The sequence below is a fragment of the Gobio gobio genome, assembly GCF_949357685.1.
Source record: "Gobio gobio genome assembly, chromosome: 20".
Lineage (NCBI taxonomy): Eukaryota > Metazoa > Chordata > Actinopteri > Cypriniformes > Gobionidae > Gobio > Gobio gobio.
Genome location: NC_137113.1, coordinates 623,652 through 638,609, shown reverse-complemented (window position 1 = coordinate 638,609; position 14,958 = coordinate 623,652). Strand labels below are relative to the sequence as shown.

Here is a 14,958-nt window from a genome sequence, read left to right as displayed (position 1 = left end):
AGCTCATCAACATTACAATAATCTACAGCTCATCAACATTACAATAATCTACAGCTCATCAGCATTACAATAATCTACAGCTCATCAACATTACAATAATCTACAGCTCATCAACATTACAATAATCTACAGCTCATCAACATTACAATAATCTACAGCTCATCAACATTACAATAATCTACAGCTCATCAACATTACAATAATCTACAGCTCATGAACATTACAATAATCTACAGCTCATGAACATTACAATAATCTACAGCTCATCAACATTACAATAATCTACAGCTCATGAACATTACAATAATCTACAGCTCATCAACATTACAATAATCTACAGCTCATCAGCATTACAATAATCTACAGCTCATCAACATTACAATAATCTACAGCTCATCAACATTACAATAATCTACAGCTCATCAACATTACAATAATCTACAGCTCATGAACATTACAATAATCTACAGCTCATGAACATTACAATAATCTACAGCTCATCAACATTACAATAATCTACAGCTCATCAACATTACAATAATCTACAGCTCATCAACATTACAATAATCTACAGCTCATCAACATTACAATAATCTACAGCTCATCAACATTACAATAATCTACAGCTCATGAACATTACAATAATCTACAGCTCATCAACATTACAATAATCTACAGCTCATCAACATTACAATAATCTACAGCTCATGAACATTACAATAATCTACAGCTCATCAACATTACAATAATCTACAGCTCATCAGCATTACAATAATCTACAGCTCATCAACATTACAATAATCTACAGCTCATCAACATTACAATAATCTACAGCTCATCAACATTACAATAATCTACAGCTCATCAACATTACAATAATCTACAGCTCATCAGCATTACAATAATCTACAGCTCATCAACATTACAATAATCTACAGCTCATGATCATTACAATAATCTACAGCTCATCAACATTACAATAATCTACAGCTCATGATCATTACAATAATCTACAGCTCATCAACATTACAATAATCTACAGCTCATCAACATTACAATAATCTACAGCTCATCAACATTACAATAATCTACAGCTCATGATCATTACTATAATCTACAGCTCATCAACATTACAATAATCTACAGCTCATCAACATTACAATAATCTACAGCTCATCAACATTACAATAATCTACAGCTCATCAACATTACAATAATCTACAGCTCATCAACATTACAATAATCTACAGCTCATCAACATTACAATAATCTACAGCTCATCAACATTACAATAATCTACAGCTCATCAGCATTACAATAATCTACAGCTCATGAACATTACAATAATCTACAGCTCATGATCATTACAATAATCTACAGCTCATCAACATTACAATAATCTACAGCTCATGATCATTACAATAATCTACAGCTCATGATCATTACAATAATCTACAGCTCATCAACATTACAATAATCTACAGCTCATGATCATTACAATAATCTACAGCTCATCAACATTACAATAATCTACAGCTCATGATCATTACAATAATCTACAGCTCATCAACATTACAATAATCTACAGCTCATCAACATTACAATAATCTACAGCTCATCAACATTACAATAATCTACAGCTCATGATCATTACTATAATCTACAGCTCATCAACATTACAATAATCTACAGCTCATCAACATTACAATAATCTACAGCTCATCAACATTACAATAATCTACAGCTCATCAACATTACAATAATCTACAGCTCATCAACATTACAATAATCTACAGCTCATCAACATTACAATAATCTACAGCTCATCAACATTACAATAATCTACAGCTCATCAGCATTACAATAATCTACAGCTCATCAACATTACAATAATCTACAGCTCATGATCATTACAATAATCTACAGCTCATCAACATTACAATAATCTACAGCTCATGATCATTACAATAATCTACAGCTCATCAACATTACAATAATCTACAGCTCATCAACATTACAATAATCTACAGCTCATGATCATTACAATAATCTACAGCTCATCAACATTACAATAATCTACAGCTCATGAACATTACAATAATCTACAGCTCATCAACATTACAATAATCTACAGCTCATCAACATTACAATAATCTACAGCTCATCAACATTACAATAATCTACAGCTCATGATCATTACAATAATCTACAGCTCATGATCATTACAATAATCTACAGCTCATGATCATTACAATAATCTACAGCTCATCAACATTACAATAATCTACAGCTCATGATCATTACAATAATCTACAGCTCATGATCATTACAATAATCTACAGCTCATCAACATTACAATAATCTACAGCTCATGATCATTACAATAATCTACAGCTCATCAACATTACAATAATCTACAGCTCATGATCATTACAATAATCTACAGCTCATCAACATTACAATAATCTACAGCTCATCAACATTACAATAATCTACAGCTCATGATCATTACAATAATCTACAGCTCATGAACATTACAATAATCTACAGCTCATCAACATTACAATAATCTACAGCTCATCAACATTACAATAATCTACAGCTCATCAACATTACAATAATCTACAGCTCATGATCATTACAATAATCTACAGCTCATCAACATTACAATAATCTACAGCTCATGAACATTACAATAATCTACAGCTCATCATCATTACAATAATCTACAGCTCATCAACATTACAATAATCTACAGCTCATCAACATTACAATAATCTACAGCTCATCAACATTACAATAATCTACAGCTCATGAACATTACAATAATCTACAGCTCATCAACATTACAATAATCTACAGCTCATGATCATTACAATAATCTACAGCTCATCAACATTACAATAATCTACAGCTCATGAACATTACAATAATCTACAGCTCATCATCATTACAATAATCTACAGCTCATCAACATTACAATAATCTACAGCTCATCAACATTACAATAATCTACAGCTCATCAACATTACAATAATCTACAGCTCATCATCATTACAATAATCTACAGCTCATCATCATTACAATAATCTACAGCTCATCAACATTACAATAATCTACAGCTCATCAACATTACAATAATCTACAGCTCATCATCATTACAATAATCTACAGCTCATCAACATTACAATAATCTACAGCTCATGAACATTACAATAATCTACAGCTCATCATCATTACAATAATCTACAGCTCATCAGCATTACAATAATCTACAGCTCATCATCATTACAATAATCTACAGCTCATCATCATTACAATAATCTACAGCTCATGAACATTACAATAATCTACAGCTCATCATCATTACAATAATCTACAGCTCATCAACATTACAATAATCTACAGCTCATCAACATTACAATAATCTACAGCTCATCAACATTACAATAATCCACAGCTCATCAACATTACAATAATCTACAGCTCATCAACATTACAATAATTTACAGCTCATCAACATTACAATAATCTACAGCTCATCATCATTACAATAATCTACAGCTCATCATCATTACAATAATCTACAGCTCATCAACATTACAATAATTTACAGCTCATCAACATTACAATAATCTACAGCTCATCATCATTACAATAATCTACAGCTCATCAACATTACAATAATCTACAGCTCATGAACATTACAATAATCTACAGCTCATCAACATTACAATAATCTACAGCTCATCAACATTACAATAATCTACAGCTCATCAACATTACAATAATCTACAGCTCATCATCATTACAATAATCTACAGCTCATCAACATTACAATAATTTACAGCTCATCAACATTACAATAATCTACAGCTCATCAACATTACAATAATCTACAGCTCATCAACATTACAATAATCTACAGCTCATCAACATTACAATAATCTACAGCTCATCATCATTACAATAATCTACAGCTCATCAACATTACAATAATCTACAGCTCATCATCATTACAATAATCTACAGCTCATCAACATTACAATAATCTACAGCTCATCAACATTACAATAATCTACAGCTCATCAACATTACAATAATCTACAGCTCATCATCATTACAATAATCTACAGCTCATCAACATTACTATAATCTACAGCTCATCAACATTACAATAATCTACAGCTCATCAACATTACAATAATCTACAGCTCATCAACATTACAATAATCTACAGCTCATCATCATTACAATAATCTACAGCTCATCAACATTACAATAATCTACAGCTCATCAACATTACAATAATCTACAGCTCATCATCATTACAATAATCTACAGCTCATCAACATTACTATAATCTACAGCTCATCAACATTACTATAATCTACAGCTCATCAACATTACAATAATCTACAGCTCATCAACATTACAATAATCTACAGCTCATCAACATTACAATAATCTACAGCTCATGAACATTACAATAATCTACAGCTCATCAACATTACAATAATCTACAGCTCATCATCATTACAATAATCTACAGCTCATCAACATTACAATAATCTACAGCTCATCAACATTACAATAATCTACAGCTCATCATCATTACAATAATCTACAGCTCATCAACATTACAATAATCTACAGCTCATCAACATTACAATAATCTACAGCTCATCAACATTACAATAATCTACAGCTCATCAACATTACAATAATCTACAGCTCATCATCATTACAATAATCTACAGCTCATCAACATTACTATAATCTACAGCTCATCAACATTACAATAATCTACAGCTCATCAACATTACAATAATCTACAGCTCATCAACATTACAATAATCTACAGCTCATCATCATTACAATAATCTACAGCTCATCAACATTACAATAATCTACAGCTCATCAACATTACAATAATCTACAGCTCATCATCATTACAATAATCTACAGCTCATCAACATTACTATAATCTACAGCTCATCAACATTACTATAATCTACAGCTCATCAACATTACAATAATCTACAGCTCATCAACATTACAATAATCTACAGCTCATCAACATTACAATAATCTACAGCTCATCAACATTACAATAATCTACAGCTCATCATCATTACAATAATCTACAGCTCATCAACATTACAATAATCTACAGCTCATCAACATTACAATAATCTACAGCTCATCAATATTACAATAATCTACAGCTCATCATCATTACAATAATCTACAGCTCATCAACATTACAATAATCTACAGCTCATCAACATTACTATAATCTACAGCTCATCAACATTACAATAATCTACAGCTCATCAACATTACAATAATCTACAGCTCATGAGCATTACAATAATCTACAGCTCATCAGCATTACAATAATCTACAGCTCATCAACATTACAATAATCTACAGCTCATCATCATTACAATAATCTACAGCTCATCATCATTACAATAATCTACAGCTCATCAACATTACTATAATCTACAGCTCATCAACATTACAATAATCTACAGCTCATCATCATTACAATAATCTACAGCTCATCAACATTACAATAATCTACAGCTCATCAACATTACAATAATCTACAGCTCATCAACATTACAATAATCTACAGCTCATCAACATTACAATAATCTACAGCTCATGAGCATTACAATAATCTACAGCTCATCAACATTACAATAATCTACAGCTCATCAACATTACAATAATCTACAGCTCATCAACATTACAATAATCTACAGCTCATCAACATTACAATAATCTACAGCTCATGAGCATTACAATAATCTACAGCTCATCAACATTACAATAATCTACAGCTCATCAACATTACAATAATCTACAGCTCATCAACATTACAATAATCTACAGCTCATGAGCATTACAATAATCTACAGCTCATCAACATTACAATAATCTACAGCTCATCAACATTACAATAATCTACAGCTCATCAACATTACAATAATCTACAGCTCATCAACATTACAATAATCTACAGCTCATGAGCATTACAATAATCTACAGCTCATCAACATTACAATAATCTACAGCTCATCAACATTACAATAATCTACAGCTCATCAACATTACAATAATCTACAGCTCATCAACATTACAATAATCTACAGCTCATCAACATTACAATAATCTACAGCTCATCAACATTACAATAATCTACAGCTCATCAACATTACAATAATCTACAGCTCATCAACATTACAATAATCTACAGCTCATCAACATTACAATAATCTACAGCTCATCAACATTACAATAATCTACAGCTCATCAACATTACAATAATCTACAGCTCATCAACATTACAATAATCTACAGCTCATCAACATTACAATAATCTACAGCTCATCAACATTACAATAATCTACAGCTCATCAACATTACAATAATCTACAGCTCATCAACATTACAATAATCTACAGCTCATCATCATTACAATAATCTACAGCTCATCAACATTACAATAATCTACAGCTCATGAACATTACAATAATCTACAGCTCATCAACATTACAATAATCTACAGCTCATCAACATTACAATAATCTACAGCTCATCAACATTACAATAATCTACAGCTCATCAACATTACAATAATCTACAGCTCATCAACATTACAATAATCTACAGCTCATCAACATTACAATAATCTACAGCTCATCAACATTACAATAATCTACAGCTCATCAACATTACAATAATCTACAGCTCATCAACATTACAATAATCTACAGCTCATCAACATTACAATAATCTACAGCTCATCAACATTACAATAATCTACAGCTCATGAACGACTCAACTCACTGTTCAGCGTTTGGCATTGAGAGCATGAGCCGTAATTTAGAGATATTTTTAAGACAGTAGAATGCAGTTTTACAGATGCTAGAAAGGTGGCTTTCAAATGAGAGATTGGTATCAAAGAGCACACCCAGGTTCACACACATTGGCACATATCAATCACACGTGTGTTGTTTTATCGGAAGCACTGCCTGATCTGTGTGTGTGTGTGTGTGTGTGTGTTTCAGGTGTCTGCTGTTCTGTGTGATGATGAGGTGATGTTGACCATCAAACCCGGAGAACACGGATCCACATATGGAGGAAACCCTCTGGCCTGCCGCGTCGCCATCGCCGCTCTGGAGGTCAGTGTGTGTTTGCGCACGTGTGTGTGTGTGTGTGAGCGCGGCTCATCATCGCTCTGGATCTCTGCAGGTTCTGGAGGAGGAGAATCTGGCTGCGAATGCTGAACGGATGGGTCAGATCCTGCGGGCCGAGCTCAACAAACTGCCCCGAGAGATCGTGAGCGGCGTGCGTGGGAAAGGCCTCCTCAACGCCATCATCATCAACGAGACCGAAGGTGAGCGGCAGAACCAGAACCACAACAAACCCGTCCAATCAGACGCTCACATGCCAGTCAATAAAGACACTAGAGACACTCTGAGCGATTACATGAGACAAGATTGGTGTGTGTGTGCGTGTGTGTGTGTGAGTGTGTGTGAGTGTCTGCGTGCGAGTGTGTGAGTGTACGTGCGAGAGTGAGTGTGTGCGTGCGAGAGTGTGAGTGTACATGCGAGAGTGTGCTTGCGAGAGTGTGCTTGCGAGAGTGTGTGAGTGTACGTGCGAGAGTGTGAGTGTACATGCGAGAGTGTGCTTGCGAGAGTGAGTGTGTGTGTGCGAGAGTGTGTGAGTGTACGTGCGAGAGTGTGAGTGTACATGCGAGAGTGAGTGTGTGCGTGCGAGAGTGTGAGTGTACATGCGAGAGTGTACGTGCGAGAGTGTGAGTGTACATGCGAGAGTGAGTGTGTGCGTGCGAGCGAGAGAGAGTGCGTTAGTGTACGTGAGTGTGCGTGCGAGAGTGTGACTTTACATGCGAGAGTGTGCGTGCGAGAGTGTGAGTGTGCTTGAGAGTGTGAGTGTTCTTGAGTGAGTGTGTGCGTGCGAGAGTGTACATGCGAGAGTGTGCGTGCGAGTGTGTGAGTGTACGTGCAAGAGTGTGAGTGTACATGCGAGAGTGTGCTTGCGAGAGTGAGTGTGTGTGTGCGAGAGTGTGTGAGGGTACGTGCGAGAGTGTGAGTGTATATGCGAGAGTGAGTGTGTGCGTGCGAGTGTGTGCGTGCGAGTGTGAGTGTACATGCGAGAGTGAGTGTGTGCGTGCGAGAGTGTGAGTGTACATGCGAGTGTGTGCGTGCGAGAGTGTGAGTGTACATGCGAGAGTGAGTGTGTGCGTGCGAGAGTGTGAGTGTACGTGCGAGAGTGTGAGTGTACATGTGAGAGTGTGCTTGCGAGAGTGAGTGTGTGCGTGCGAGAGTGTAAGTGTACGTGCGAGAGTGTGAGTGTGCGCGCGAGAGTGTGAGTACGTCTGAGTGTGCTTGAGAGTGTGAGTGTTCTTGAGAGTGAGTGTGCTTGTGAGTGTGAGCGTTCTTGAGAGTGTGAGCGTTCTTGAGAGTGTGAGCGTTCTTGAGAGTGTGAGCGTTCTTGAGAGTGTGAGCGTGCTTGAGTGTGAGTGTGCTTGAGAGTGTGAGTGTGCTTGCAAGTGTGAGTGTGCTTGAGAGTGTGAGTGTGCTTGAGAGTGTGCTTGAGAGTGTGAGTGTGCTTGAGAGTGTGAGTGTGCTTGAGAGTGTGAGCGTGCTTGAGAGTGTGAGTGTGCTTGAGAGTGAGTGTGCTTGTGAGTGAGCTTGAGTGTGAGCGTGCTTGAGAGTGAGTGTGCTTGTGAGTGAGCTTGCGAGTGTGAGCGTGCTTGAGAGTGTGAGCGTTCTTGAGAGTGTGAGCGTTCTTGAGAGTGTGAGCGTTCTTGAGAGTGTGAGCGTGCTTGAGAGTGTGAGCATGCTTGAGAGTGTGAGTGAGCTTGAGAGTGTGAGTGAGCTTGAGAGTGTGAGTGTGCTTGAGAGTGTGAGTGAGCTTGAGAGTGTGAGCGTGCTTGAGAGTGTGAGCGTGCTTGTGAGTGTGAGTGAGCTTGAGAGTGTGAGTGTGCTTGAGAGTGTGAGTGTTCCTGAGAGTGTGAGCGTGCTTTTGAGTGTGAGTGAGCATGAGAGTGAGTGTGCTTGAGAGTGTGAGTGTGCTTGAGAGTGAGTGTGCTTGAGAGTGTGAGCGTTCTTGAGAGTGTGAGCGTGCTTGTGAGTGTGAGTGAGCTTGAGAGTGAGTGTGCTTGAGAGAGTGAGTGTGCTTGAGAGTGTGAGCGTGCTTGTGAGTGTGAGTGAGCTTGAGAGTGAGTGTGCTTGAGAGTGTGAGTGTGCTTGAGAGTGTGAGCGTGCTTGAGAGTGTGAGCGTGCTTGAGAGTGTGAGCGTGCTTGAGAGTGTGAGCGTGCTTGAGAGTGTGAGCGTGCTTGAGAGTGTGAGTGTGCTTGAGAGTGTGAGTGTGCTTGAGAGTGTGAGTGCTTGAGAGTGTGAGTGTGCTTTTGAGTGTGAGTGAGCATGAGAGTGAGCGTGCTTGAGAGTGTGAGTGTGCTTGAGAGTGAGTGTGCTTGAGAGTGAGTGTGCTTGAGAGTGTGAGTGTGCTTGAGAGTGTGAGTGTGCTTGAGAGTGTGAGTGTGCTTGAGAGTGTGAGTGTGCTTGAGAGTGTGAGTGTGCTTGAGAGTGTGAGCGTGCTTGAGAGTGTGAGCGTGCTTGAGAGTGTGAGCGTGCTTGAGTATGAGCGTGCTTGAGAGTGTGAGCGTGCTTGAGAGTGTGAGCATGCTTGAGAGTGTGAGCATGCTTGAGAGTGTGAGTGAGCTTGAGAGTGTGAGTGAGCTTGAGAGTGTGAGTGTGCTTGAGAGTGTGAGCGTGCTTGAGAGTGTGAGCGTGCTTGAGAGTGTGAGCGTGCTTGAGAGTGTGAGCGTGCTTGTGAGTGTGAGTGAGCTTGAGAGTGTGAGTTTGCTTGAGAGTGTGAGCGTGCTTGAGAGTGTGAGCGTGCTTGAGAGTGTGAGCGTGCTTGAGAGTGTGAGCGTGCTTGAGAGTGAGAGTGTGCTTGCGAGTGTGAGCGTGCTTGCGAGTGTGAGCGTGCTTGAGAGTGTGAGCGTGCTTGAGAGTGTGAGCGTGCTTGAGAGTGTGAGCGTGCTTGAGATTGTTAGTGTGCTTGAGAGTGAGTGTGCGTGAGCTTGAGAGTGAGTGTTCTTGAGAGTGAGTGTGCTTGAGAGTGTGAGTGTGCTTGCGAGATTGAGTGTGCTTGAGAGTGAGAGTGTGCTTGAGTGCTTGAGAGTGAGAGTGTGCTTGAGAGTGTGAGTGTGCTTGAGAGTGTGAGTGTGTGCATGCGAGTGTGTGCGTGAGTGTGCTTTCAGAGTGAGTGTGCTTGAGAGTGTGAGTGTGCTTGAGAGAGTGTGAGTGAATGTGCAAGAGTGTGTGCGTGTGAGTGTGTGCATGAGTGAGTGTGCGTGCGTACACTCTCGCACGTACACTCAAACACTCTCGCACGCACACTCAAACTCTCTCGCACGCACACTCACACACTCTCGCACGCACACTCAAACACTCTCGCATGTACACTCAAACACACTTGCACGTACACTCACTCTCGCACGTACACTCACACTCTCGCACGCACACTCAAACACTCGCACGCACATTAAAATACTCTCGCACGCACACTCAAACACTCTCGCACGTTCACTCACACACTCTTGCACGTACACTCACACACTCTCGCACGTACACTCACTCTCGCACGCACACTCACACACTCTCGCACGTTCACTCACACACTCTTGCACGTACACTCTAACACTCTCGCACGTACACTCAAACACTCTCGCACGCACACTCACACACTCTCGCACGTTCACTCACACACTCTTGCACGTACACTCTAACACTCTCTTACGTACACTCAAACACTCTCGCACGTACACTCAAACACTCTCGCACGTACACTCAAACACTCTCGCACGTACACTCAAACACTCTCGCACGTACACTCAAACACTTTCGCACGTACACTCAAACACTCTTGCACGTACACTCAAACACTCTCGCACGTTCACTCACACACTCTTGCACGTACACTCTAACACTGTCGCACGTACACTCACACACTCTTGCACGTACACTCTAACACTCTCTTACGTACACTCAAACACTCGCACGTACACTCAAACACTCTCGCACGTACACTCAAACACTCTCGCACGTACACTCAAACACTCTCGCACGTACACTCAAACACTCTTGCACGTACACTCAAACACTCTCGCACGTTCACTCACACACTCTAGCACGTTCACTCACACACTCTTGCACGTACACTCTAACACTCTCGCACGTACACTCAAACACTCTCGCACGCACACTCACACACTCTCTTACGTACACTCAAACACTCTCGCACGCACACTCAAACTCTCTCGCACGCACACTCACACACTCTCGCACGCACACTCAAACACTCTCGCATGTACACTCAAACACACTTGCACGTACACTCACTCTCGCACGTACACTCACACTCTCGCACGCACACTCAAACACTCGCACGCACATTAAAATACTCTCGCACGCACACTCAAACACTCTCGCACGTTCACTCACACACTCTTGCACGTACACTCACACACTCTCGCACGTACACTCACTCTCGCACGCACACTCACACACTCTCGCACGTTCACTCACACACTCTTGCACGTACACTCTAACACTCTCGCACGTACACTCAAACACTCTCGCACGCACACTCACACACTCTCGCACGTTCACTCACACACTCTAGCACGTTCACTCACACACTCTTGCACGTACACTCTAACACTCTCGCACGTACACTCAAACACTCTCGCACGCACACTCACACACTCTTGCACGTACACTCTAACACTCTCGCACGTACACTCAAACACTCTCGCACGTACACTCAAACACTCTCGCACGCACACTCACACACTCTCGCACGTTCACTCACACACTCTTGCACGTACACTCTAACACTCTCTTACGTACACTCAAACACTCTCGCACGTACACTCAAACACTCTCGCACGTACACTCAAACACTCTCGCACGTACACTCAAACACTCTCGCACGTACACTCAAACACTTTCGCACGTACACTCAAACACTCTTGCACGTACACTCAAACACTCTCGCACGTTCACTCACACACTCTTGCACGTACACTCTAACACTGTCGCACGTACACTCACACACTCTTGCACGTACACTCTAACACTCTCTTACGTACACTCAAACACTCGCACGTACACTCAAACACTCTCGCACGTACACTCAAACACTCTCGCACGTACACTCAAACACTCTCGCACGTACACTCAAACACTCTTGCACGTACACTCAAACACTCTCGCACGTTCACTCACACACTCTAGCACGTTCACTCACACACTCTTGCACGTACACTCTAACACTCTCGCACGTACACTCAAACACTCTCGCACGCACACTCACACACTCTTGCACGTACACTCTAACACTCTCGCACGTACACTCAAACACTCTCGCACGTACACTCAAACACTCTCGCACGCACACTCACACACTCTCGCACGTTCACTCACACTCTTGCACGTACACTCTAACACTCTCTTACGTACACTCAAACACTCGCACGTACACTCAAACACTCTCGCACGCACACTAACACACTCGCACGTTCAGTCACACACTCTTGCACGTACACTCTAACACTCTTGCATGTAAACTCAAACACTCTCGCACGTACACTCAAACACTCGCGCACGTTCACTCACACACTCTCGCACATTCACTCACACACTCTTGCACGTACACTCTAACACTCTCGCACGTACACTCACTCTCAGACGTACACTCACACACTCTCGCATGTACACTCACTCTCGCACGCACACTCAAACACTCTTGCACGTTCACTCACACACTCTTGCACGTACACTCTAACACTCTAGCACGTTCACTCACACACTCTTGCACGTACACTCTAACACTCTCGCACGTACACTCAAACACTCTCGCACGCACACTCACACACTCTTGCACGTACACTCTAACACTCTCGCACGTACACTCAAACACTCTCGCACGTACACTCAAACACTCTCGCACGCACACTCACACACTCTCGCACGTTCACTCACACTCTTGCACGTACACTCTAACACTCTCTTACGTACACTCAAACACTCGCACGTACACTCAAACACTCTCACACGCACACTAACACACTCGCACGTTCAGTCACTCACTCTTGCACGTACACTCTAACACTCTTGCATGTAAACTCAAACACTCTCGCACGTACACTCAAACACTCGCGCACGTTCACTCACACACTCTCGCACATTCACTCACACACTCTTGCACGTACACTCTAACACTCTCGCACGTACACTCACTCTCAGACGTACACTCACACACTCTCGCATGTACACTCACTCTCGCACGCACACTCAAACACTCTTGCACGTTCACTCACACACTCTCGCACGTACACTCACTCTCGCACGTACACTCAAACACTCTTGCACGTACACTCACACACTCTCGCACGTACACTCACTCTCAGACGTACACTCACACACTCTCGCATGTACACTCACTCTCGCACGCACACTCAAACACTCTCGCACGTTCACTCACACACTCTTGCATGTACACTCTAACACTCTCGCACGTACACTCACTCTCAGACGTACACTCACACACTCTCGCATGTACACTCACTCTCGCACGCACACTCAAACACTCTTGCACGTTCACTCTAACACTCTCGCACGTACACTCACTCTCGCACGTACACTCAAACACTCTTGCACGTACACTCACACACTCTCGCACGTACACTCACTCTCAGACGTACACTCACACACTCTCGCATGTACACTCACTCTCGCACGCACACTCAAACACTCTCGCACGTTCACTCACACACTCTTGCATGTACACTCTAACACTCTCGCACGTACACTCACTCTCGCACGTACACTCTAACACTCTCGCACGCACACTCAAACACTCGCACGTTCACTCACACACTCTTGCACGTACACTCACACACTCTCGCACGTACACTCACTCTCGCACGCACACTCACACACTCTCGCACGTTCACTCACACACTCTTGCACGTACACTCTAACACTCTCGCACGTACACTCAAACACTCTCGCACGCACACTCACACACTCTCGCACATTCACTCACACACTCTTGCACGTACACTCCAACACTCTCGCACGCACAATCACACACTCTTGCACGTACACTCTAACACTCTCGCACGTACACTCACTCTCGCACGTACACTCTAACACTCTCGCACGTACACTCAAACACTCTCGCACGTTCACTCACACACTCTTGCACGTACACTCTAACACTCTTGCACGTACACTCAAACACTCTCGCACACACACTCAAACACTCTCGCACGCTCACTCACACACTCTCGCACGTTCACTCACACACTCTTGCACGTACACTCAAACACTCGCACGTACACTCAAACACTCGCACGTACACTCAAACACTCTTGCACGTACACTCAAACACTCTCGCACGTTCACTCACACACTCTCGCACGTTCACTCACACACTCTTGCACGTACACTCAAACACTCGCACGTACACTCAAACACTCTCGCACATACACTCAAACACTCTCGCACGTACACTCAAACACTCGCACGTACACTCAAACACTCTTGCACGTACACTCAAACACTCTCGCACGTTCACTCACACACTCTTGCACGTTCACTCACACACTCTTGCACGTACACTCTAACACTCTCGCACGTACACTCAAACACTCTCGCACGCACAATCACACACTCTTGCACGTACACTCTAACACTCTCGCACGTACACTCACTCTCGCACGTACACTCAAACACTCTCGCACGCACAATCACACACTCTTGCACGTACACTCTAACACTCTCGCACGTACACTCACTCTCGCACGTACACTCTAACACTCTCGCACGCACACTCACACACTC

General features: G+C 42.0%; 1 protein-coding gene across 1 annotated transcript in view; it reads left to right on the top strand.

Moving 5' to 3' along the window:
* LOC307143811 (ornithine aminotransferase, mitochondrial-like) overlaps positions 1–14,958 on the top strand; it is a 39,590-nt gene that overhangs the window by 22,260 nt on the left and 2,372 nt on the right. Inside the window, exons 8-9 of the mRNA XM_079845574.1 lie at positions 7,083–7,196; positions 7,267–7,411. Of these exons, the coding sequence (XP_079701700.1) occupies positions 7,083–7,196; positions 7,267–7,411 (259 nt within the window). The remainder of the gene's footprint in view (positions 1–7,082; positions 7,197–7,266; positions 7,412–14,958) is intronic.